Below are 27,241 nucleotides of genomic sequence, written 5' to 3' on the forward strand. Positions count from 1 at the left end.
TCACCAAGCATAGCTTCATAGGTTAGTTGCCTTAGTAGTGAGTACACGGTACACATAAACACCATGATGTTTCTCACACAACAACCAGATCAATACATCACGATCTGCACGGAGAAGCTAACTGCCAGTGACAAAAACAGCTCACACACAACCCGCAACGTATCCCAAATGCATTGCAACAACACACGTTTTGGGAAAAAACACCGTTATTCACAATACATTTAGCAAAGTAAAACCAGAAGACGTGTTATGAGGTCTGGCCAACCCCGTACCTACCCGGAACGCAGATCAGCGAAGTGCAGTCACAAGACACCGTAGAACACAGCCGTCCTGTGTTGTTCGATCCGGGCAGCGTCGCCGCTCCACCAGTCGCTACAGTCCTCTTTGTTGACGCAATCCCCGTCTAGGCTCAGGCAGGGTCGACGAACATCCCCTGTCAAGGATGACGTCGTGGTCAAGAGTGTAAAACATGTTAAAATCAAAGCACGTTCAACAGAATAGCATCAAGCTAACGGCTGCTCCAACCGTTCGGGTGCTATTGCTTCCGCTCGCGAGACGCCGATCTAACGACGCACGCGATCAGAAGCGAGCTCCCGGCGGCGCGCGAGAAGCTAAGCTACCCCGCGCCAGGCCACTGACCGGCTAACCGTAAGCTATGAACATGTAAACAATGACATAACACTCACCCAGACAGGCCGCCGTTCTGAACCCCTCCTCACTTTTTAAGAGAAAAGAGAAAACAAGACGTCAACACCGCTTTCACAACGGTGACATTACCACGTCCGGCGGAATCAGCACAGTACCAACTGGCCTGTATAGCTGACTTTGAACATGAATCTGCCGCTATCGCACATTACATGCACATATCCCCTCGTGAAGGAATACTCTCATTTGGATATGAAAGATGGGGTCTTAACACGGTGACAGAGAGAATCCACTCGTCCAGAACACACAGGGATCACCAGTGTCAATGGTCGCGGCCCACTAGGTAAAACTATAATGGTCGCCAGACCAAGGCCTTCTGTCGCCTAGGCGGCTAAACAAAGGACCCTAGCCTGGGGCCGGTTTCCATAAACTTTGTCAAGTAGCCCCCATAGCACTAACAGACAAGTGGAGCCCGCCAGCAAACACTACTCACCCAACCTGGAACGCACCGCTCCTCACAACAGCGGCATGTCCGACAGTTCAGCTGTGGCCTGACAGGTTTCACCCCAACAAACACAGCAAGGAACTGCAGTTGAGAAGCATGCAGCGGCGTGCTCCCAATACGAAAACCGGTGGAGGGTTTTTAGAATGATCATCATCTTCTAGACACTCCAGTACGAAGACAATATCGCCGTATTTTCTCGAAAATAGTGAGAGAGAAAATAAAGATATGATGTCAACGTATCCTTGTTTCCCAAGCTGTTCCTAATCCAATTTCTTCCATCATGGTGTCAAGTGTGGGGATCTACCGAGGCACCTCTTCCTTGTGGTGAAAGCGAGAAGGAGGAGAGCAGGTGACCACACACCTGCTTATGAAGGTAAGCTGATGAGGGGTGTGGTCAGACTAATACTGGTATTAGAGGTACATTTGTGGTTTATTCAGTACGCGTGCACGTACGCGAGATAGTGCAGTAGCGATGCCAAGCTAAGCCACTAACGATAAAGAACAACCTCTACTCATGTTTACAGAGAAACAACCTCTACTATGTTTACAGAGAAACAACCTCTACTAATGTTTACAGAGAAACAACCTCTACTAATGTTTACACAGAGAAACAACCTCTACTAATGTTTACACATAGAAACAACCTCTACTATGTTTACAGAGAAACAACCTCTACTAATGTTTACACAGAGAAACAACCTCTACTAATGTTTACACAGAGAAACAACCTCTACTAATGTTTACAGAGAAACAACCTCTACTAATGTTTACACAGAGAAACAACCTCTACTAATGTTTACAGAGAGAAACAACCTCTACTATGTTTACAGAGAAACAACCTCTACTATGTTTACAGAGAGAAACAACCTCTACTAATGTTTACACAGAGAAACAACCTCTACTAATGTTTACAGAGAAACAACCTCTACTAATGTTTACAGAGAAACAACCTCTACTAATGTTTACAGAGAAACAACCTCTACTATGTTTACACAGAGAAACCACCTCTACTATGTTTACACAGAGAAACAACCTCTACTAATGTTTACACAGAGAAAGAACCTCTACTAATGTTTACACAGAGAAACAACCTCTACTATGTTTACACAGAGAAACAACCTCTACTAATGTTTACAGAGAGAAACAACCTATACTATGTTTACAGAGAAACAACCTCTACTATGTTTACAGAGAGAAACAACCTCTACTAATGTTTACACAGAGAAACCACCTCTACTATGTTTACAGAGAAACAACCTCGACTATGTTTACACAGAGAAACAACCTCTACTATGTTTACACTGAAACAACCTCTACTATGTTTACACAGAAACAACCTCTACTAATGTTTACACAGAAACAACCTCTACTAATGTTTACACAGAGAAACAAACTCTACTATGTTTACACAGAAACAACCTCTACTATGTTTACACAGAGAAACAACCCTCTACTAATGTTTACAGAGGAACAACCTCTACTAATGTTTACACAGAGAAACAACCTCTACTATGTTTACACAGAGAAACAACCTCTACTAATGTTTACACAGAGAAACAACCTCTACTAATGTGTACACAGAGAAACAACCCTCTACTAATGTTTACAGAGAAACAACCTCTATTAATGTTTACACAGAGAAACAACCTCTACTATGTTTACACAGAAACAACCTCTACTAATGTTTACAGAGAAACAACCTCTACTATGTTTACAGAGAAACAACCTCTACTATGTTTACAGAGAAACAACCTCTACTAATGTTTACACAGAGAAACAACCTCTACTAATGTTTACAGAGAAAGAAACAACCTCTACTATGTTTACACAAAGAAACAACCTCTACTCATGTTTACAGAGAAACAACCTCTACTATGTTTACAGAGAAACAACCTCTACTAATGTTTACAGAGAAACAACCTCTACTAATGTTTACACAGAGAAACAACCTCTACTAATGTTTACACATAGAAACAACCTCTACTATGTTTACAGAGAAACAACCTCTACTAATGTTTACACAGAGAAACAACCTCTACTAATGTTTACACAGAGAAACAACCTCTACTAATGTTTACAGAGAAACAACCTCTACTAATGTTTACACAGAGAAACAACCTCTACTAATGTTTACAGAGAGAAACAACCTCTACTATGTTTACAGAGAAACAACCTCTACTATGTTTACAGAGAGAAACAACCTCTACTAATGTTTACACAGAGAAACAACCTCTACTAATGTTTACAGAGAAACAACCTCTACTAATGTTTACAGAGAAACAACCTCTACTAATGTTTACAGAGAAACAACCTCTACTATGTTTACACAGAGAAACCACCTCTACTATGTTTACACAGAGAAACAACCTCTACTAATGTTTACACAGAGAAACAACCTCTACTAATGTTTACACAGAGAAACAACCTCTACTATGTTTACACAGAGAAACAACCTCTACTAATGTTTACAGAGAGAAACAACCAGGGGAGGAAATTAGGCCACTTTACTCGCCAATTGCGAGTATTTTTTACGTTTGGCGAGTAATTCATGAAGAGCACTCGCCAGTCTGGCGAGTACTAGTAATTACAAAACAAAACAAAAAAATCATTCTGCAATCTGCTGATTCGCTCACTGACACAAACCGAACTCTGACTCCCCCCTTGATTCCTCCCATTTGCGCCACATAATAATCAGACCATAACCAATGAACATCATCGTTGTACAGATGCGCTCTAAGCTCCTCCAATGAACACTCGTTTTCTAGAAGATGCCGCCCATCTAGGGGAAGTGGACAGACCACTGACTGCGCGCAGACCTACAAACTCCTGCCACCGGCAGCCGGCTTGACAACGTAGACAAACTTACAAAAACACATGAGTGGATGAAAATAATTGCATGTAGAGTCGTCGCTTTCGGATATCGGTGCGGTCTGACATGGGGGCGAACAACAGCACGCGACGCGTCTCCTTCGAGTCGGATGAGAATGACAAGTCAACAACATTAGCCGGCTAGCTACCTAGCATGTAACAAGCTACCATAACGCGCATTCAACATAGTGGACTATACTGAGCGGCTTTGCTTAAATGCAGCCGAGTGACATTTTATTATTACCGGGTTTCCCAGCATATCACCACTCGCCCATATGCCCTTCACAACGGTGATGTTGTCATATTTGGCATTCAGAATACACCCGCTGAACCCCTAGCGTTGTCGATTCGGTTCCAATGTATTGTCATCTTACAGCACAAGTACAGTACAACCAGAATACATTTGGCATACAACCAGAGTGCAAATGTAACAAGTCAAGTTCAAGTTGTTTTATTTAGCTATTACATTACAGTGAAATGCTTGGTTCTTTCACTGCCCAACCCAGTATTGATTGAAAACTTTATTAACAGATTGCAGAATGGGTACAATACAGTACAGCTCAATACACACAATTGTTAAGGGGATGCAGACCAGAGAAGGACTTTAGTCTTGTTTACATCAGGGTCCCCCATTTCAGTCCTGTTTGCTTAATGCCTTGTCCACTTCCTCCACACTCCAATATGTTATGATGAATTGAAAATGGGGGACCCTGATGTAAACAAGACGAAAGTCTTTCTCTGGTCTGCATCCCCTTAACAATTGTATGTATTGAACTGTACTGTACCCATTCTGCAATCTGTTAATACACTTTTCAATCAATCAATCCCTTCAACCCTGCTCCTGTCAAACCTGCTCTTTCCATTCCCTCCATCATGTCCCCCCTTTCTGATGAATATTTCCTGCACTTAAGAGTCAGACACACATTCCTAGTAGTTGAGCTGTGATGAATGAAAACTTTATTTAACAGATTGCAGAATGGGTACAGTACAGTACGGCTCAATACATGCAATTGTTAAGGGGATGCAGACCAGAGAAAGACTTTCGTCTTGTTTACATCAGGGTCCCCCATTTTCAATTCATCATTCAGTATAACCTAGACCAGCCCAACCCAGCATCTTTCACTGCCCAGTTCAGCCCAACCCAGTCCAGAATAGTTCCCTCTTTCATGTTAATATGTGATTTAATGATGTAATATTTTGAAGAGTAGAGACAGTGTGATTAATTTACTATGATTGAAAATCAATTTAGACGAAGACGTACAAAGAAGTAATTATCACAATTAGCGATTTTTTTTGTCTGGTAAAAAATCTATTTGGCTGGTAAAAAAAATCGGATACCCGCCAGTTGGCTGGTAAGCCAAAAAGTTAGTTTCCTCCCCTGGAAACAACCTATACTATGTTTACAGAGAAACAACCTCTACTATGTTTACAGAGAGAAACAACCTCTACTAATGTTTACACAGAGAAACCACCTCTACTATGTTTACAGAGAAACAACCTCGACTATGTTTACACAGAGAAACAACCTCTACTATGTTTACACTGAAACAACCTCTACTATGTTTACACAGAAACAACCTCTACTAATGTTTACACAGAAACAACCTCTACTAATGTTTACACAGAAACAAACTCTACTATGTTTACACAGAAACAACCTCTACTATGTTTACACAGAGAAACAACCCTCTACTAATGTTTACAGAGTAACAACCTCTACTAATGTTTACACAGAGAAACAACCTCTACTATGTTTACACAGAGAAACAACCTCTACTAATGTTTACACAGAGAAACAACCTCTACTAATGTGTACACAGAGAAAAACCCTCTACTAATGTTTACAGAGAAACAACCTCTATTAATGTTTACACAGAGAAACAACCTCTACTATGTTTACACAGAAACAACCTCTACTAATGTTTACAGAGAAACAACCTCTACTATGTTTACAGAGAAACAACCTCTACTATGTTTACAGAGAAACAACCTCTACTAATGTTTACACAGAGAAACAACCTCTACTAATGTTTACAGAGAAACAACCTCTACTAATGTTTACACAGAGAAACAACCTCTACTATGTTTACAGAGAAACAGCCTCTACTAATGAATAAATCTCACTCAAGGTTTACATTTGATTCAGTGTGATCCTTTTCTTATTAAAGTGTCTACCGCAGTCAAGTGGGAAAGTAACTCAAAACAGCATGTATTGAATGGAGAATGGACGGGTGGGCTCTCTCTCTCTGTCGGTTTGGTCTCTTGACCAAGACTTTGTTAGTCGATTCATTGTTTTTTATTTTTTTCATGCTGAATTAATTAGATTAGACCATTTCCTGAAAAACTGGGAAAACTATTTTTATCTTGGGTTTAAAAAGGCATATTCTAGACTCTGCCTGGAGGAGGGATATACCAGACCTGGAAAATGACTTTGATTGGCAAGGAGCCTGGGCAAATGTCCGACTTACATCAAGGAACCCGGACCATCAACAAATCAATCTTAACTATATTCACAGGACATACTTGACTCCTATAAGACTGAGCAGAATGGGTCTTAAACAAGACTCCAAATGCTCCCAATGTACAAATGGGGACGAAGGGACATTTATGCACATGTATTGGGACTGCCCACCAGTTAAGACATTCTGGAAAGATGTGACCCAACAATTATCAAAACTCGTATCTTGGAATATACCTGTACACCCCTCGGTATTACTATTGAATGATGTTTTTGAGTTTGCAGTAAATCCACAGCTAAAGAGATTGGTTTTATCGGGTATCACAGTAGCTAAAAAGCTGATCGCATCACGCTGGTTTCAACCGGAAAAAATTTGCCGGAAAGTTTGGTTTCTTACATATCTCGATGTGATTTATCAAGAAATATCTACAGCAAGAATTCTGGGTCTCAATGAATCCAAAATGTCAATGTGGTTAGAAGTGGTGGAGAGAATAAAAGCTAGCTTATAATGGTAGTGTCTGGTTAGGTGCAAGGGATAATGGAGGTACTACCCAAGGTGGGGTCCGGGAGGGGGGGGTTCGAGCTGGAGCATATGTGTGTAGGTTTTAGATAACAGGTATTAGGGGTATATCCTATATAAGACAATTAACTAAAATGTGATTTCATTGGATGTGCACTGACAACTAATGCTTGTATATCTTATCGTGTGTTGTCATGTTTGTTTATGTGTTTGTTTAAAAAATTATAAAAAAATAAAATACAAAAAGGCATATTCTGTGGAAAACACAATTTTATAGATTTGTCAATCGGTCAACAAATTCCTACTGTATGACTATAAGTTGAGTTGAGTTTCTTTAATGGAGGACAGCCTGAAGCGCCACCTCTACTAATATTTACACAGAGAAACAACCTCTACTAATGTTTACACAGAGGAACAACCTTTACTAATGTTTACACAGAGAAACAACCTCTACTAATGTTTACACAGAGAAACAACCTCTACTAATGTTTACACAGAGAAACAACCTCTACTATGTTTACACAGAAACAACCTCTACTAATGTTTACACAGAGAAACAACATCTACTGTTTACAGAGAAACAACCTCTACTAATGTTTACACAGAGAAACAACCTCTACTAATGTTTACACATAGAAACAACCTCTACTATGTTTACAGATAAACAACCTCTACTAATGTTTACACAGAGAAACAACCTCTACTAATGTTTACACAGAGAAACAACCTCTACTAATGTTTACAGAGAGAAACAACCTCTAGTATGTTTACACAAAGAAACAACCTCTACTAATGTTTACAGAGAAACAACCTCTACTATGTTTACAGAGAAACAACCTCTACTATGTTTACACAAAGAAACAACCTCTACTAATGTTTACAGAGAAACAACCTCTACTATGTTTACAGAGAAACAACCTCTACTAATGTTTACAGAAAAACAACCTCTACTAATGTTTACACAGAGAAACAACCTCTACTAATGTTTACACATAGAAACAACCTCTACTAATGTTTACAGAGAAACAACCTCTACTAATGTTTACACAGAGAAACAACCTCTACTAATGTTTACACAGAGAAACAACCTCTACTAATGTTTACAGAGAAACAACCTCTACTAATGTTTACACAGAGAAACAACCTCTACTAATGTTTACAGAGAGAAACAACCTCTACTATGTTTACAGAGAAACAACCTCTACTATGTTTACAGAGAGAAAAAACCTCTACTAATGTTTACACAGAGAAACAACCTCTACTATGTTTACAGAGAAACAACCTCTACTAATGTTTACACAGAGAAACAACCTCTACTAATGTTTACACAGAGAAACAACCTCTACTATGTTTACACAGAAACAACCTCTACTAATGTTTACACAGAGAAACAACCTCTACTATGTTTACAGAGAAACAACCTCTACTAATGTTTACACAGAGAAACAACCTCTACTAATGTTTACACATAGAAACAACCTCTACTATGTTTACAGATAAACAACCTCTACTAATGTTTACACAGAGAAACAACCTCTACTAATGTTTACACAGAGAAACAACCTCTACTAATGTTTACAGAGAGAAACAACCTCTACTATGTTTACAGAGAAACAACCTCTACTATGTTTACAGAGAGAAACAACCTCTACTAATGTTTACACAGAGAAACAACCTCTACTAATGTTTACAGAGAAACAACCTCTACTAATGTTTACAGAGAAACAACCTCTACTAATGTTTACAGAGAAACAACCTCTACTATGTTTACACAGAGAAACCACCTCTACTATGTTTACACAGAGAAACAACCTCTACTAATGTTTACACAGAGAAACAACCTCTACTAATGTTTACACAGAGAAACAACCTCTACTAATGTTTACAGAGAAACAACCTCTACTATGTTTACACAGAGAAACAACCTCTACTAATGTTTACAGAGAGAAACAACCTATACTATGTTTACAGAGAGAAACAACCTCTACTAATGTTTACACAGAGAAACCACCTCTACTATGTTTACAGAGAAACAACCTCTACTATGTTTACACAGAGAAACAACCTCTACTATGTTTACACTGAAACAACCTCTACTATGTTTACACAGAAACAACCTCTACTAATGTTTACACAGAAACAACCTCTACTAATGTTTACACAGAGAAACAACCTCTACTATGTTTACACAGAAACAACCTCTACTATGTTTACACAGAGAAACAACCCTCTACTAATGTTTACAGAGAAACAACCTCTAACAACCTCTACTATGTTTACACAGAGAAACAACCTCTACTAATGTTTACACAGAGAAACAACCTCTACTAATGTGTACACAGAGAAACAACCCTCTACTAATGTTTACAGAGAAACAACCTCTATTAATGTTTACACAGAGAAACAACCTCTACTATGTTTACACAGAAACAACCTCTACTAATGTTTACAGAGAAACAACCTCTACTATGTTTACAGAGAAACAACCTCTACTATGTTTACAGAGAAACAACCTCTACTAATGTTTACACAGAGAAACAACCTCTACTAATGTTTACAGAGAAACAACCTCTACTAATGTTTACACAGAGAAACAACCTCTACTATGTTTACAGAGAACAAACAACCTCTACTAATGTTTACACAGAAACAACCTCTACTAATGTTTACACAGAGAAACAACCTCTACTAATGTTTACACAGAGAAACAACCTCTAGTATGTTTACACAAAGAAACAACCTCTACTAATGTTTACAGAGAAACAACCTCTACTATGTTTACAGAGAAACAACCTCTACTATGTTTACACAAAGAAACAACCTCTACTAATGTTTACAGAGAAACAACCTCTACTATGTTTACAGAGAAACAACCTCTACTAATGTTTACAGAAAAACAACCTCTACTAATGTTTACACAGAGAAACAACCTCTACTAATGTTTACACATAGAAACAACCTCTACTAATGTTTACAGAGAAACAACCTCTACTAATGTTTACACAGAGAAACAACCTCTACTAATGTTTACACAGAAACAACCTCTACTAATGTTTACAGAGAAACAACCTCTACTAATGTTTACACAGAGAAACAACCTCTACTAATGTTTACAGAGAGAAACAACCTCTACTATGTTTACAGAGAAACAACCTCTACTATGTTTACAGAGAGAAACAACCTCTACTAATGTTTACACAGAGAAACAACCTCTACTAATGTTTACAGAGAAACAACCTCTACTAATGTTTACAGAGAAACAACCTCTACTAATGTTTACAGAGAAACAACCTCTACTATGTTTACACAGAGAAACCACCTCTACTATGTTTACACAGAGAAACAACCTCTACTAATGTTTACACAGGGAAACAACCTCTACTAATGTTTACACAGAGAAACAACCTCTACTAATGTTTACAGAGAAACAACCTATACTATGTTTACAGAGAAACAACCTCTACTATGTTTACAGAGAAACAACCTCTACTATGTTTACACAGAGAAACAACCTCTACTATGTTTACACAGAAACAACCTCTACTATGTTTACACAGAAACAACCTCTACTAATGTTTACACAGAAACAACCTCTACTAATGTTTACACAGAGAAACAACCTCTACTATGTTTACACAGAGAAACAACCTCTACTATGTTTACACAGAAACAACCTTCTACTAATGTTTACAGAGAAACAACCTCTACTAATGTTTACACAGAGAAACAACCTCTACTATGTTTACACAGAGAAACAACCTCTACTAATGTTTACACAGAGAAACAACCTCTACTAATGTGTACACAGAGAAACAACCCTCTACTAATGTTTACAGAGAAACAACCTCTATTAATGTTTACACAGAGAAACAACCTCTACTATGTTTACACAGAAACAACCTCTACTAATGTTTACACAGAGAAACAACCCTCTACTAATGTTTACAAAGAAACAATCTCTACTAATGTTTACAGAGAAACAACCTCTACTAATGTTTACACAGAGAAACAACCATCTACTAATGTTTACAGAGAAACAACCCTCTACTAATGTTTACAGAGAAACAATCTCTACTAATGTTTACACAGAGTAACAACCTCTACTAATGTTTACACAGAGAAACAACCTCTACTAATGTGTACACAGAGAAACAACCCTCTACTAATGTTTACAGAGAAACAACCTCTATTAATGTTTACACAGAGAAACAACCTCTACTATGTTTACACAGAAACAACCTCTACTAATGTTTACACAGAGAAACAACCCTCTACTAATGTTTACAGAGAAACAACCCTCTACTAATGTTTACAGAGAAACAATCTCTACTAATGTTTACACAGAGAAACAACCTCTACTAATGTTTACACAGAGAAACAACCTCTACTAATGTGTACACAGAGAAACAACCCTCTACTAATGTTTACAGAGAAACAACCTCTATTAATGTTTACACAGAGAAACAACCTCTACTATGTTTACACAGAAACAACCTCTACTAATGTTTACACAGAGAAACAACCTCTACTAATGTTTACACAGAGAAACAACCTCTACTAATGTTTACACAGAGAAACAACATCTACTAATGTTTACACAGAGAAACAACCTCTACTATGTTTACACAGAGAAACAACCTCTACTATGTTTACAGAGAAACAACCTATACTATGTTTACACAGAGAAACAACCTCTACTAATGTTTACACAGAGAAACAACCTCTACTATGTTTACAGAGAAACAACGTCTACTATGTTTACAGAGAAACAACCTCTACTAATGTTTACACAGAGAAACAACCTCTACTATGTTTACACAGAGAAACAACCTCTACTAATGTTTACACAGAGAAACAACCTCTACTAATGTTTACAGAGAAACAACCTCTACTAATGTTTACAGAGAAACAACCTCTACTATGTTTACAGAGAAACAACCTCTACTATGTTTACAGAGAAACAACCTCTACTAATGTTTACACAGAGAAACAACCTCTACTAATGTTTACACAGAGAAACAACCTCTACTAATGTTTACACAGAGAAACAACCTCTACTAATGTTTACAGAGAAACAACCTCTACTAATGTTTACACAGATAAACAAGCTCTACTAATGTTTACACAGAGAACAACCTCTACGATGTTTACAGAGGAACAACCTCTACTAATGTTTACAGAGAAACAACCTCTACTAATGTTTACACAAAGAAACAACCTCTACTAATGTTTACACAGAGAAACAACCTCTACTAATGTTTACACAGACAAACAACCTCTACTAATGTTTACAGAGAAACAACCTCTACTAATGTTTACACAGATAAACAACCTCTACTAATGTTTACACAGAGAAACAACCTCTACTAATGTTTACAGAGAAACAACCTCTACTAATGTTTACAGAGAAACAACCTCTACTATGTTTACACAGAGAAACAACCTCTACTATGTTTACACAGAGAAACAACCTCTACTAATGTTTACACACAGAAACAACCTCTACTAATGTTTACAGAGAAACAACCTCTACTATGTTTACACAGAGAAACAACCTCTACTATGTTTACACAGAGAAACAACCTCTACTAATGTTGACACAGAAACAACCTCTACTATGTTTACAGAGAAACCACCTCTACTATGTTTACAGAGAAACAACCTCTACTATGTTTACACAGAGACACAACCTCTACTAATGTTTACAGAGAAACAACCTCTACTATGTTTACACAGAGAAACAACCTCTACTAATGTTTACAGAGAAACAACCTCTACTATGTTTACACAGAGAAACAACCTCTACTAATATTTACACAGAGAAACAACCTCTACTAATGTTTACAGAGAAACAACCTCTACTAATGTTTACAGAGAAACAACCTCTACTATGTTTACACAGAGAAACAACCTCTACTAATGTTTACACAGAGAAACAACCTCTACTAATGTTTACAGAGAAACAACCTCTACTAATGTTTACACAGAGAAACAACCTCTACTAATGTTTACAGAGAAACAACCTCTACTATGTTTACACAGAGAAACAACCTCTACTACTGTTTACAGAGAAACAACCTCTACTATGTTTACACAGAGAAACAACCTCTACTAATGTTTACACAGAGAAACAACCTCTACTAATGTTTACACAGAGAAACAACCCTCTACTAATGTTTACAGAGAAACAACCTCTACTAATGTTTACACAGAGAAACAACCTCTACTAATGTTTACACAGAGAAACAACCTCTACTAATGTTTACACAGAGAAACAACCCTCTACTAATGTTTACAGAGAAACAACCTCTACTAATGTTTACACAGAGAAACAACCTCTACTAATGTTTACACAGAGAAACAACCTCTACTAATGTTTACACAGAGAAACAACCTCTACTAATGTTTACACAGAGAAACAACCTCTACTAATGTTTACACAGAGAAACAACCTCTACTAATGTTTACAAAGAGAACAACCTCTACTATGTTTACAGAGAAACAACCTCTACTAATGTTTACAGAGAAACAACCTCTACTATGTTTACAGAGAAACAACCTCTACTAATGTTTACACAGAGAAACAACCTCTACTAATGTTTACACAGAGAAACAACCTCTACTATGTTTACAGAGAAACAACCTCTACTAATGTTTACAAAGAGAACAACATCTACTATGTTTACAGAGAAACAACCTCTACTAATGTTTACACAGAGAAACAACCTCTACTATGTTTACAGAGAAACAACCTCTACTATGTTTACAGAGAAACAACCTCTACTATGTTTACACAGAGAAACCACCTGTACTATGTTTACACAGAGAAACAACCTCTACTAATGTTTACACAGAGAAACCACCTGTACTATGTTTACACAGAGAAACAACCTCTACTATGTTTACAGAGAAACAACCTCTACTAATGTTTACACAGAGAAACAACCTCTACTAATGTTTACAGAGAAACAACCTCTACTAATGTTTACACAGAGAAACAGCCTCTACTAATGTTTACACAGAGAAACAAGCATCCTGACCGGCAACATCACCTCCTGGTTTGGGAATAGCACTGCACAAGACCGTAGCAGACTACAAAGAGTGACACGTTCAGCCGAACGCACAATTGGAGGGGGGCTTCCCACCCTCCAGAACATTTACAACAAGCGGTGCAAGGGGAAGGCTAAGAGAATTATTAAGGACTCGAGCCACCCGAACAACTGCCTCTTTGAACTGCTGCGGTCAGGCAAGCGATACCGGAGTCTTAAGGCGAGCACAGAAAGACTCAGAAGAAGCTTCTATCCCCAGGCCATCAGGCTGCTAAACGAACAATAATCACTATGCAACAACCATCAAATGGACACAGCACACACACCCACACGCACACACTCACTCAACAACCTCTACTATGTTTACACAGAGACACAACCTCTACTAATGTTTACAGAGAAACAACCTCTACTATGTTTACACAGAGAAACAACCTCTACTAATGTTTACAGAGAAACAACCTCTACTATGTTTACACAGAGAAACAACCTCTACTAATATTTACACAGAGAAACAACCTCTACTAATGTTTACAGAGAAACAACCTCTACTAATGTTTACAGAGAAACAACCTCTACTATGTTTACACAGAGAAATAACCTCTACTATGTTTACACAGAGAAACAACCTCTACTAATGTTTACAGAGAAACAACCTCTACTATGTTTACACAGAGAAACAACCTCTACTAATGTTTACACAGAGAAACAACCTCTACTAATGTTTACAGAGAAACAACCTCTACTAATGTTTACACAGAGAAACAACCTCTACTATGTTTACAGAGAAACAACCTCTACTAATGTTTACACAGAGAAACAACCTCTACTATGTTTACAGAGAAACAACCTCTACTAATGTTTACAGAGAAACAACCTCTACTATGTTTACACAGAGAAACAACCTCTACTAATGTTTACAGAGGAACAACCTCTACTAATGTTTACACAGAGAAACAACCTCTACTAATGTTTACAGAGAAACAACCTCTACTATGTTTACAGAGAAACAACCTCTACTAATGTTTACATAGAGAAACAACCTCTACTATGTTTACAGATAAACAACCTCTACTAATGTTTACAGAGAAACAACCTCTACTAATGTTTACAGAGAAACAACCTCTACTAATGTTTACAGAGAAACAACCTCTACTAATGTTTACAGAGAAACAACCCCTACTAATGTTTACAGAGAAACAACCTCTACTAATGTTTACACAGAGAAACAACCTCTACTAATGTTTACACAGAGAAACAACCTCTACTAATGTTTACACAGAGAAACAACCTCTACTAATGTTTACACAGAGAAACAACCTCTACTAATGTTTACAGAGAAACAACCTCTACTAATGTTTACACAGATAAACAACCTCTACTAATGTTTACACAGAGAACAACCTCTACTATGTTTACAGAGGAACAACCTCTACTAATGTTTACAGAGAAACAACCTCTACTAATGTTTACACAAAGAAACAACCTCTACTAATGTTTACACAGAGAAACAACCTCTACTAATGTTTACACAGATAAACAACCTCTACTAATGTTTACAGAGAAACAACCTCTACTAATGTTTACACAGAGAAACAACCTCTACTAATGTTTACAGAGAAACAACCTCTACTAATGTTTACAGAGAAACAACCTCTACTAATGTTTACAGAGAAACAACCTCTACTATGTTTACACAGAGAAACAACCTCTACTATGTTTACACAGAGAAACAACCTCTACTAATGTTTACACACAGAAACAACCTCTACTAATGTTTATAGAGAAACAACCTCTACTATGTTTACACAGAGAAACAACCTCTACTATGTTTACAGAGAAACAACCTCTACTAATGTTGACACAGAAACAACCTCTACTATGTTTACAGAGAAACCACCTCTACTATGTTTACAGAGAAACAACCTCTACTATGTTTACACAGAGACACAACCTCTACTAATGTTTACAGAGAAACAACCTCTACTATGTTTACACAGAGAAACAACCTCTACTAATGTTTACAGAGAAACAACCTCTACTATGTTTACACAGAGAAACAACCTCTACTAATATTTACACAGATAAACAACCTCTACTAATGTTTACAGAGAAACAACCTCTACTAATGTTTACAGAGAAACAACCTCTACTATGTTTACACAGAGAAATAACCTCTACTATGTTTACACAGAGAAACAACCTCTACTAATGTTTACAGAGAAACAACCTCTACTATGTTTACACAGAGAAACAACCTCTACTAATGTTTACACATAGAAAAACAACCTCTACTAATGTTTACAGAGAAACAACCTCTATTAATGTTTACACAGAGAAACAACCTCTACTAATGTTTACAGAGAAACAACCTCTACTATGTTTACACAGAGAAACAACCTCTACTACTGTTTACAGAGAAACAACCTCTACTATGTTTACACAGATAAACAACCTCTACTAATGTTTACACAGAGAAACAACCTCTACTAATGTTTACACAGAGAAACAACCCTCTACTAATGTTTACAGAGAAACAACCTCTACTAATGTTTACACAGAGAAACAACCTCTACTAATGTTTACACAGAGAAACAACCTCTACTAATGTTTACACAGAGAAACAACCCTCTACTAATGTTTACAGAGAAACAACCTCTACTAATGTTTACACAGAGAAACAACCTCTACTAATGTTTACACAGAGAAACAACCTCTACTAATGTTTACACAGAGAAACAACCTCTACTAATGTTTACAAAGAGAACCTCTACTATGTTTACAGAGAAACAACCTCTACTAATGTTTACAGAGAAACAACCTCTACTATGTTTACAGAGAAACAACCTCTACTAATGTTTACACAGAGAAACAACCTCTACTAATGTTTACACAGAGAAACAACCTCTACTATGTTTACAGAGAAACAACCTCTACTAATGTTTACAAAGAGAACAACATCTACTATGTTTACAGAGAAACAACCTCTACTAATGTTTACACAGAGAAACAACCTCTACTATGTTTACAGAGAAACAACCTCTACTAATGTTTACAGAGAAACAACCTCTACTATGTTTACAGAGAAACAACCTCTACTATGTTTACAGAGAAACAACCTCTACTATGTTTACACAGAGAAACCACCTGTACTATGTTTACACAGAGAAACAACCTCTACTAATGTTTACACAGAGAAACCACCTGTACTATGTTTACACAGAGAAACAACCTCTACTATGTTTACAGAGAAACAACCTATACTAATGTTTACACAGAGAAACAACCTCTACTAATGTTTACAGAGAAACAACCTCTACTAATGTTTACACAGAGAAACAACCTCTACTAATGTTTACACAGAGAAACAACCTCTACTAATGTTTACACAGAGAAACAACCTCTACTAATGTTTACAGAGAAACAACCTCTACTAATGTTTACACAGAGAAACAACCTCTACTAATGTTTACACAGAGAAACAACCTCTACTAATGTTTACACAGAGAAACAACCTCTACTATGTTTACAGAGAAACAACCTCTACTAATGTTTACAGAGAAACAACCTCTACTAATGTTTACAGAGAAACAACCTCTACTAATGTTTACACAGAAACAACCTCTACTAATGTTTACACAGAGAAACAACCTCTACTAATGTTTACACAGATAAACAACCTCTACTAATGTTTACAGAGAAACAACCTCTACTAATGTTTACAGAGAAACAACCTCTACTAATGTTTACAGAGAAACAACCTCTACTAATGTTTACACAGAGAAACAACCTCTACTAATGTTTACAGAGAAACAACCTCTACTATGTTTACAGAGAAACAACCTCTACTAATGTTTACACAGAGAAACAACCTCTACTAATGTTTACATAGAGAAACAACCTCTACTATGTTTACAGATAAACAACCTCTACTAATGTTTACAGAGAAACAACCTCTACTAATGTTTACAGAGAAACAACCTCTACTATGTTTACAGAGAAACAACCTCTACTAATGTTTACAGAGAAACAACCTCTACTAATGTTTACAGAGAAACAACCTCTACTAATGTTTACAGAGAAACAACCTCTACTAATGTTTACACAGAGAAACAACCTCTACTAATGTTTACACAGAGAAACAACCTCTACTATGTTTACAGAGAAACAACCTCTACTAATGTTTACAGAGAAACAACCTCTACTAATGTTTACAGAGAAACAACCTCTACTAATGTTTACACAGAGAAACAACCTCTACTAATGTTTACACAGAGAAACAACCTCTACTAATGTTTACACAGATAAACAACCTCTACTAATGTTTACACAGAGAAACAACCTCTACTATGTTTACAGAGAAACAACCTCTACTAATGTTTACACAGAGAAACAACCTCTACTAATATTTACAGAGAAACAACCTCTACTATGTTTACAGAGAAACAACCTCTACTAATGTTTACACAGAGAAACAACCTCTACTAATGTTTACATAGAGAAACAACCTCTACTATGTTTACAGATAAACAACCTCTACTAATGTTTACAGAGAAACAACCTCTACTAATGTTTACAGAGAAACAACCTCTACTATGTTTACAGAGAAACAACCTCTACTAATGTTTACAGAGAAACAACCTCTACTAATGTTTACAGAGAAACAACCCCTACTAATGTTTACAGAGAAACAACCTCTACTAATGTTTACACAGAGAAACAACCTCTACTAATGTTTACACAAGGGGTTTTGTGTCGACCACCAAAATGTATACATCATTTTCTATTTGAGTAGATAAGTGGGATAAAGTGAAACAGGGATCAGAATAGTTGATCATAGGCTCCTTTATTGGGGCCAACGTCTAGTAAATAAAATAGTGACATTTAACTATCCCCCATTTTTCTGGGGATGCCGAGGGTCCCTGGACCTCCCCCATGAGAACCACTGGTTTACACTATACATGGTGGTGAACACTACGTAGAATCTCTTGTAATCACTGCAAATGGCATCCCACTCCAGGGATGGCCGGTGTTGAGCTAACCTCAGTGGTTTCTTTAGCCCAATGAGCCGAGCGGGGACTCGGACAATAGCCCTACGATATGAAGAGGAAGCAGATCATTCCTGGGCTCCTAATCAGGTAATTGATCACATCTATTATTCATGAACTCCTCAGCCTGACATGAAGTTGTAAGCTCAGCAAAGCCTCTCACTCCTCCTCCTCCTCCTCCTCTTCCCTCCCTCCATCCACCTCTCTTCCCTCTCTCCCTCCCTCCTTCCATCCGTCCCTTCATCCCTCCAATGTTCATTTAACCACATAAGGCTCCGTCATTAGTCTTCCAGTTTCTCAGGCTCCACATAAAGCGCTGACTCCTAATAGTCGGGAGAAGGTCGGAGCCACAAGCAGCGACTGCCAGGTTCAGTCCTGGTCTGCGTAGGTAGCCAGAGGCTGTGTGGCCACTCGAGGGAGGCTACCGGGGTTCCACACCGGATCAAGTCTCCGGATAATGTTATCACCACATTTGGGGTAAAACATAAAAAAAAAAAAAAAGTGCTAAAACATGACATGGCACTCAGGATAGCCATAACGGGGGCGAGGACCCGCTCCAATTTTCTATTTCACAAAGTGGGATTAGACTATCCCAGTTAGCCGATCACCAATCCCATGTTAAGAGTGGACATTTGCCATCAGTGATAAAAAAAAGTGCAAAATGCACACTCTGCTAATAGAAACAAGAGTATAAAAACCACACTAAATTAGAAAGAAAAAAGGTTTTGTTGGCAAAATAACTTTGTTCAGTCTTGCCTTTTCTGCAGTTTCTCTGTGAAGTTAATGCGACACACGTCAATGAAGAACACACAAGCATTACCCGTTTAATGCATGGAGCCCGTTGCCCTTAACCAGCATACGATAGAGAGATAACTACCATAACCGCAATAAATAATCAATGAGCTCGCCTGAAATATTACCATTAAAAGGCAACGTGTCTGTAGCCAAGAAATCACCATATCAATGGCACATGCCACAACAACGCTGGCCTCTGCCTCCCTCCCCGAGATCATGCTAGATAAACCCTGAATAACAGAGAAATTAACAAATGCTTGACATTTGCTCAACATCCATTATTCTGACACTTCTTCAGAATTTCAAAAGGCTGAACGCATGCTTAATCAACATTCATATTCCCAGAGCTCTGCCACCACGCCATATTGCAGCCCGCCTCACTGCTGATGAAAACGGCACATTAGGGCCCGATTCGAAAAACGTTCAGGGACTCCTCGCCAGGGAGCAGTGTGTGTGTGTGTGTGTGTGTGTGTGTGTATGTGTCAGAGTGACTGAGATGAGCCGGGGGGGGGGGGGGGGGGGGGTACGTCACACTTTTCCTTTGAAACATTTTCTACAAAAAAAAATAAAAAAACAGACACATCTGCCCCATTCTCCGCATACACCCACACAGCTTCTCCCATATGTAGAATGAGCTGAATGGCGTTTTAAAGCAGGGAGTAATCATTACATCCACATTCATTCATAATGCAGAGCAGAGGGAGCCAGAGGACTCTCCCTGTCCCTCCCACTTTCTCTCTTCTCCCTCTCCTCCCCTCCCTCTCTGGGGGACAAAGGGCAGAGGGACCACGGGGGGAAGCCAGGCGAGGCCTCCGAGTGCAGACCCATCATTTCCAATTCTAATACGTGGCGAGAGAAAGGCCTGATGGGACTGATGTCACATTCTTCCCCCCCGCGCCGGCCAGCGATGAGCCCTCCCGCACCCGCGCGCCCGCCCCCCTCCACGCTGCCTGCCTGGTTCTCATTGTAGCTGCTCGCCGCAGCCCAGACACCAGGCAGGACGGCACGGCTGGCTGAGGGGGTGGAAGGGGGGGGGGGTTAGTATTTGCATGTCCCTCCATTGTGAACGGGGGTAAGAAGTGACAGCACCGTGTCCAATTCTTTTCCCCTCAGAGCGGCATGGGCGCGGCAGGAGAGGCCTGGCTGACAGATGACTCCCAACATCTGTGTTATGCAGCCGTTACAGATGAGGGGACTCACTTGCACATCCCTTTCTCTCCTTCCTCCATCTCTCCGTCCGTTCCTCCCTCTCTCGCTCTCTCTCTCCTCCCACTGCCCAGGACTGACAGACCCTCCGTGGAAATTACCTTGAAATGGCCCACACCGGTCATTATGGTTCAAAGTTGGGCCTGTCCTCCCTGGAGAGTCCTATCAGAGGCAATGATTACAAAATGCTTTTGTCCGACGACGACGCTGCGCAGATGTGTGACGCGTGACGTTAATGGTGCCTCTGATTGACCTCCAATGATGCAACTGAAATATAATGGGTCTGAATCGGGGGGGGGGGGGGGAATACATCAGCAGCAAATATTTTCATTAATGACCCGAGACAATCTATCGATCCTCTCTGGGCAGAATATCGAAACCCTTTCATGTAGCGAAGAACAACACCTCATCGTGACGTCACGTCCTTACCCCGAAAATATCAACATTCGACCCGCAAAGCCTCTCCAGCGAGACGTGCGGCCCATGAATGAATATACAGATTACTCAACATTACTTGCACCACTTGGAAATCACCGAGCGTAATGTGAAATGATGCGATATCCAGAGATACCGGTCTTCACTGTCCCCCTGGCTGCTGTCCTCATTCTAATCCTTTGCCCACCCCTTCCCCTTGCTAGAGAGGGTTGGTCAACCCCCCACCCACCCACACAATCCCCCCCCTGCCAGCCCCAGCCTGGCCAATATTTACGCAGTGGCAGGACTCCCACACAGTCCGAGGGGACAGGAGGGGAGGGGGGGTTGACTGCCATGCCTGAGCGCATGCTAAGAGATGATGGATGGCCTAGTCGATATGTTATGTCTTAAGAGCCTGATTTCCTGCCAGTCCAATCACTAACCCTCCAGAGCCCAGCTCAGCTGATTGGACAAGCAGAATAATTTCGCAGGCTGTGAAAACACTGCTGCCGTGCCTGTCTGTCAGGCCCAGTGACGAGACTCAGGGCTTTTTAAAGAGCAGGGGCCTCCCCGAGATCGGCTACGGCGAACGAAATAATAACAATAACGGGCAAGACTAAACAAAGGAGCCAGTACCTCTGGGGAGAGCCTGACCATGCAGAATTATTGGAATGAAAATGTTCCAATGTTTTCCTTTAATTATCACCCGCCCCTCCTTCTCTCCCTCCTCCAAAATAAAATGTAGGTTTGGTTAAAGAAGGTTAAATATCGGAAGAATAGATCTCACGATAACCACAAGAATAGACCTTCTAGTATTGACAAAATGGTTCCTGTACACATACAGGAGAATGGATGCGCACATAACATATTCTATAAAATGCTGACGGTAAGAACAAAGACAAGCTCAAGGTAGGCTGTGCCCCCCCCCCGTGCTCCCCGGGGACCCTGTACCTTCTTCTAGACCGGGTGATTAGGCCACAATGGGAAGTAGGAAGCCCCAAATACATGCGACTTTGTAAGTGACCTCAACGGGATCAGCCGCGGTGTCCTGGTGGCCTTGGGGGATTACACGTGTTACATTCAATAAAGAGAGCGCCCTCAGTGTCAAGGAGAAACGCAAACACCACCATTAACCCCCGCTTCCATTTCTGAATGTGCAGCAGCTGCATGCTGGGAGCACTGGATGATGCTGCTGTGATGGAAGAGACCCACGCAGGAAAAAACATAAATGTACAGCTAGGGCCAAATCCATATCACAGTGTATTATCATATTTTTACAGCAGTAATGATTAATTTAACAATTCAATTATTTTTAACATCAGCACACAAATATCAAATTCTCTCATCGTGTTGGCCCTCTGTCAGCATGTTTGTCTGTCAACATTGTTCGTACATTCAGATGAATTAAAAGGCCACAAAATCAAAAACAGCCCACGTGCCGTTGGTGGAATGCATTTACCTAACATACCAATTAGGCCAGTAAGAGATTCATCATCATGTAAGTATTGTTAAAACTTTAAATGTAATAACGTTTAGTGGCCAGCCCTACGCACAGCACTATTCAGTGGGTGCAATGGACAAAGTGGCATTTTATGTTTGTATTGTCAAAAGATTATTAATTCAGATGTTACCATTTCAAGTTGTTTTATTTGTCACGTATAAGGTACAGTACATGTACATTACAGTGAAATGCTTGGTTCTGTATGAGCCCCTATTTAGTCTAGTGTGGAAATGTCAAGTGAATTGTTAAATTAATTAATCAAATACAAACATCCCATTGAACAGACTTACCCATTGACAGCAGAAATGTTTAGCGCTTGTTAGCAATCCTAACTATTTCACAACTATATAGCTAAACAAATGCTAATAATTTCTACTTATTAATATAACTTTAAAACCAAAACTGAATTTGGATTGACTGAAATTATGACAATTTTATTTGTGCACATTTGACCCCATTCACACACAGCCCATCCTCAATAAGCAGTCATTGTAACTGCAGAATATTAACTAAAGACTAGGGATGTCCGATATTATCGGCCTACCAATATTATCGGCCAATATCGGCATTAAAATGTGATATCGGAAAATATCGGTATCGGTTTCTATAACCTTTATTTACCCAGGCAAGCAAGTAAGAACAAAATCTGATTTTATTTATTGTCAAAAGTATGCATAATGTTGTGTTAATTCCACAACAAGAGATATGTAATGTTAATTACCTGAAATTATTCCATTTTTGGGGGGGGGGGAACCCTGCATATATCGGTATCGGTTGATATCGGTATTGGAAATTAAGAGTTAGACAATGGTATAGGTAAAAAAGCCAATATCGAGCATCCCTACTAAAGACCCTTTAATTCGGCTCATTTAAAACAAAATGTGCAGAGAAATATGACAGGAGGAAGGTTTGTTTAGTAGTTTTATTGCTGATTAAGCTCATTAAAAATGAAACCGGTCTTGCTTAGTACCAGTATAACACTATATAACTTTTGTCTTCACATCTGATACTGAATAAACTAAATATCAGTAGGCTGTTCAATGTCCATAGGAACAATGGTCCATCACTCTCTCACACACACACACACACACACACACACACACACACACACACACACACACACACACACACACACACACACACACACACACACACACACACACACACACACACACACACACACACACACACACACACACACACACACACACACACACACACACACACACACACACACACACACACACACACACACACACACACTTTGTGGGGACATTCCATAGACTTACTTTCATTCCCTAAAGCCTTGTAAAAGTCTTAACCATAACAACATGCCTAACCCTAACCAAAACTCTGCCCATACCCTAAGCTAAGCCTTTCTCCTGCACTGGCACAGCGCTAACATCGTGTGGAGAGAGATCTGGCTGTGAGAGGCTAACCTAACCATAACCCCTAAACTTAAAATAGGGTGTTATGGTCACGTGACAAATGTGGATGACAAGTTCAAAATCCCATGAAAATAGGACTTGCATAGTAGTTATGTTTCTTCAATAATGTTGTTTGTTTCAATGTTGTTTGTCACATCCAAATATGTTGCTATTTTGCCGTTATCAGTTCAAATGTTCAGCCACATAACTCAAAGTTTTGAGTTCTGCTGGAATTAGGTTTCGACACGAGTTGTGAAATCTGGTGTCGCCATATTTTCTCTTGGTGGCAACTGTTACCATGAAAATCTGGACTGGATTTCAAGTCCATTTGATAGTCAAGGTTTATGACTGATACACGCAGCATGTATTAATCTTAAAGAGATGAATATTGACTGAATGACAAGGTAAAAACCTTGATTTTCATCAATATTTTGAGTGTTTTTGTTTGTTTGTTTCAAATAAAGGAAATTAACACATACAGCTAAAAAAGACAGGTCCTATGCTTCATTTGAATGCAGGGGGTTTAAATAAATCCAGATGCCAGGCTTTTGTCTTGCTAGCCTCCTCCTCCTTGATGCTAGAGTTTCCCTGAGTGATAGTGGGGAATGGTCAGCTCTCAGCACTGCCCGCACGCTGACTCATCAGGGACAACTACAAAATATAGCTATCCCTTTTGAATCACATGTATTAAATAAAACTACTAGTTAGCCAAATCAAATCCCTGTTGCATACAGAATTGGCATTTTTATGTTTGCATATTATTGTCGCCATCCACAATGATTACTAAACGTCATGCAGTGCAGTCATTGAGTGCAGTAACTTCAACGTGTTGGAGTGTGTGCGTATGTGTGTGTATGTGTGCGTGTGTGTCAGAGAGAGAGAGTTAGTGAGAGAGATACACTCAATAGCCTGGTTGTAAGGCTGAGACTATATGCCATTTGGAAGAATCGATAAATCTGGACCAAATTATCGATAAATATCGATATTTTTATTAGTATAAATTATTATTATTTTTATTATTATTTAAACAACAAATGTATGCTTATTTTGCAGCAATTCTTTGACATTGCCGCCATCTTTAGTGTTACAGATTTCCCCATTCAAAACTACCACAGTGATCCTTCTCGTGTTATAGTTTGTGGTCTCTGGATGTGATGGAGGAGTGCACTGCATATTGAATGCACAGTGCAGAGTTGCAATTCAACAGAATTTACATGAAATGGGGATGTTTTAACTAAAACATGCCACAAGACCTAGTCTTTTTTATTTATTTTACACATGCAAAAAAAATTATAAGTGATGCCACTTATCGATTTCACGCAGTTATCGATACATCGATAAGTGTTCTCAGCCTTACCTGGTTGTAACCCGTAACATCACCTATAACATATAGATAATAGGCTAATTATAATAATTACTTTTGATTTTGTCATTTTAATCAAAGGCTGAAACACCTAAAGGCACAATCCACAATATGTGAAACATTTCAGGGTAAATTCATCATAAGACAAGGGAGGGTGGGTTGTTTATCTATTTTACCTGGAAAAGACACTGTTTTGCAAATAATTGTTAAAACAAGTTCTAATAATCTGGTCTGTGTCTGTCCACCCTTCTAAATGACATGTTAGTCTTTATTGACAAGAATCTTGGCATTTCATGGGTAAAATGTGCTTTACCCCATTGTTATTTTAGGATTAAGCATGTCATCTTTAACATTACTTCATGATATGTGTGTATATGCATGCATAATAAGTGATGAATGCATTAATTCAATAACCCAAAGTTCAATATTCTCAAATTATATTGGAATGAAGAATAATTTCTGTAACCTTTTGACCCTATGTCTGGCAACTAAAACATATTATCTCTGCATTACTAGGTCATATTCTCATGACACTAATTGTTCTAGGTTTCTAAGAAGTTGCTCTCTATGGCATCATAAAACATTTTTAAATAATATTTGAAATATAGACCCCAACACCCTATACCTAAAACAATGTAGGCCTATGTCCTTCACCATGGAGGTCTCCACAAGTACAGTAAATTAAATACAAATATTGTTTATCACTTGTGGGGTCAGATTTGGTCCACACACACACACGCACACACACTGTGAATTGTCACCAATGTAACATTATACTTACTTCGGAAAACTCGCCTTCAGTATCTTCATACATTGACGCGTAGGTCTCAGGGGCTCAATGCATTTCACTATCTCTCTATATTCAGCTCTTGACAGCCTCATCTTTCCCTCTGATCAGCTGCGTATACAAGCAGATGAGAGTGTGATCAGCTGGAGCTACTGTGGTGTAAACACATGCCAGCTGATTGACACCTGTCAAGCTGTAGACACGGCTGCATCTAGCTAACGTAGCTTCTTATTAACATGTTTAGCACAACACTCTTGAAATGGGGCAATAATACAAGGGACACAGAGGCTGCATGTACGCGATAGCGTAACACGAATAGATAATCGGACATTTGTAACATACAGTAGGTTAAGGAAACACATACTGACCAGTAAAACGACGTATGAATGCAATACAGACGAGAGTTCCTCCTGATAGCTTCCCGCGAGCAAGTTGAAGCTCCCTCCTTCCGTGTGAGCAGCGCTCCGGTTGGCCGATGGGTCGCTGGAGCTGAGTATAGCGGCAGGGGATTGGCTCCCCAGCAGCAAGAGTGGGGGGGGGGGGGTCTAGCAAAAGCATGTGGCTGCTGACTGCAAGCTCTTCAAACGGTGCGTGCATAAACCAAGTGTGGTCAGTTTCATCAGGTCAGTTGCGTGCGTGCGTGTGTGTGTGTTTG

General features: G+C 39.1%; 1 protein-coding gene across 2 annotated transcripts in view; it reads right to left on the minus strand.

The window, feature by feature from the left end:
* The window catches only part of cdin1 (CDAN1 interacting nuclease 1), a 146,906-nt gene extending 119,881 nt beyond the window's left edge, over positions 1–27,025 (minus strand). For both annotated transcript variants that reach the window (XM_084311652.1, XM_084311651.1), the window contains exons 1-2: positions 26,955–27,025; positions 26,581–26,697 (exon numbers count right to left, since the gene is read on the minus strand). In XM_084311652.1, coding sequence (XP_084167778.1) covers positions 26,581–26,613 — 33 coding nt within the window. In that variant the 5' untranslated portion in view covers positions 26,614–26,697; positions 26,955–27,025. The remainder of the gene's footprint in view (positions 1–26,580; positions 26,698–26,954) is intronic.
* Positions 27,026–27,241: the final 216 nt, after the last annotated feature.

Source organism: Notolepis coatsorum (genome assembly GCF_963971535.1).
Source record: "Notolepis coatsorum genome assembly, chromosome: 3".
Lineage (NCBI taxonomy): Eukaryota > Metazoa > Chordata > Actinopteri > Aulopiformes > Paralepididae > Notolepis > Notolepis coatsorum.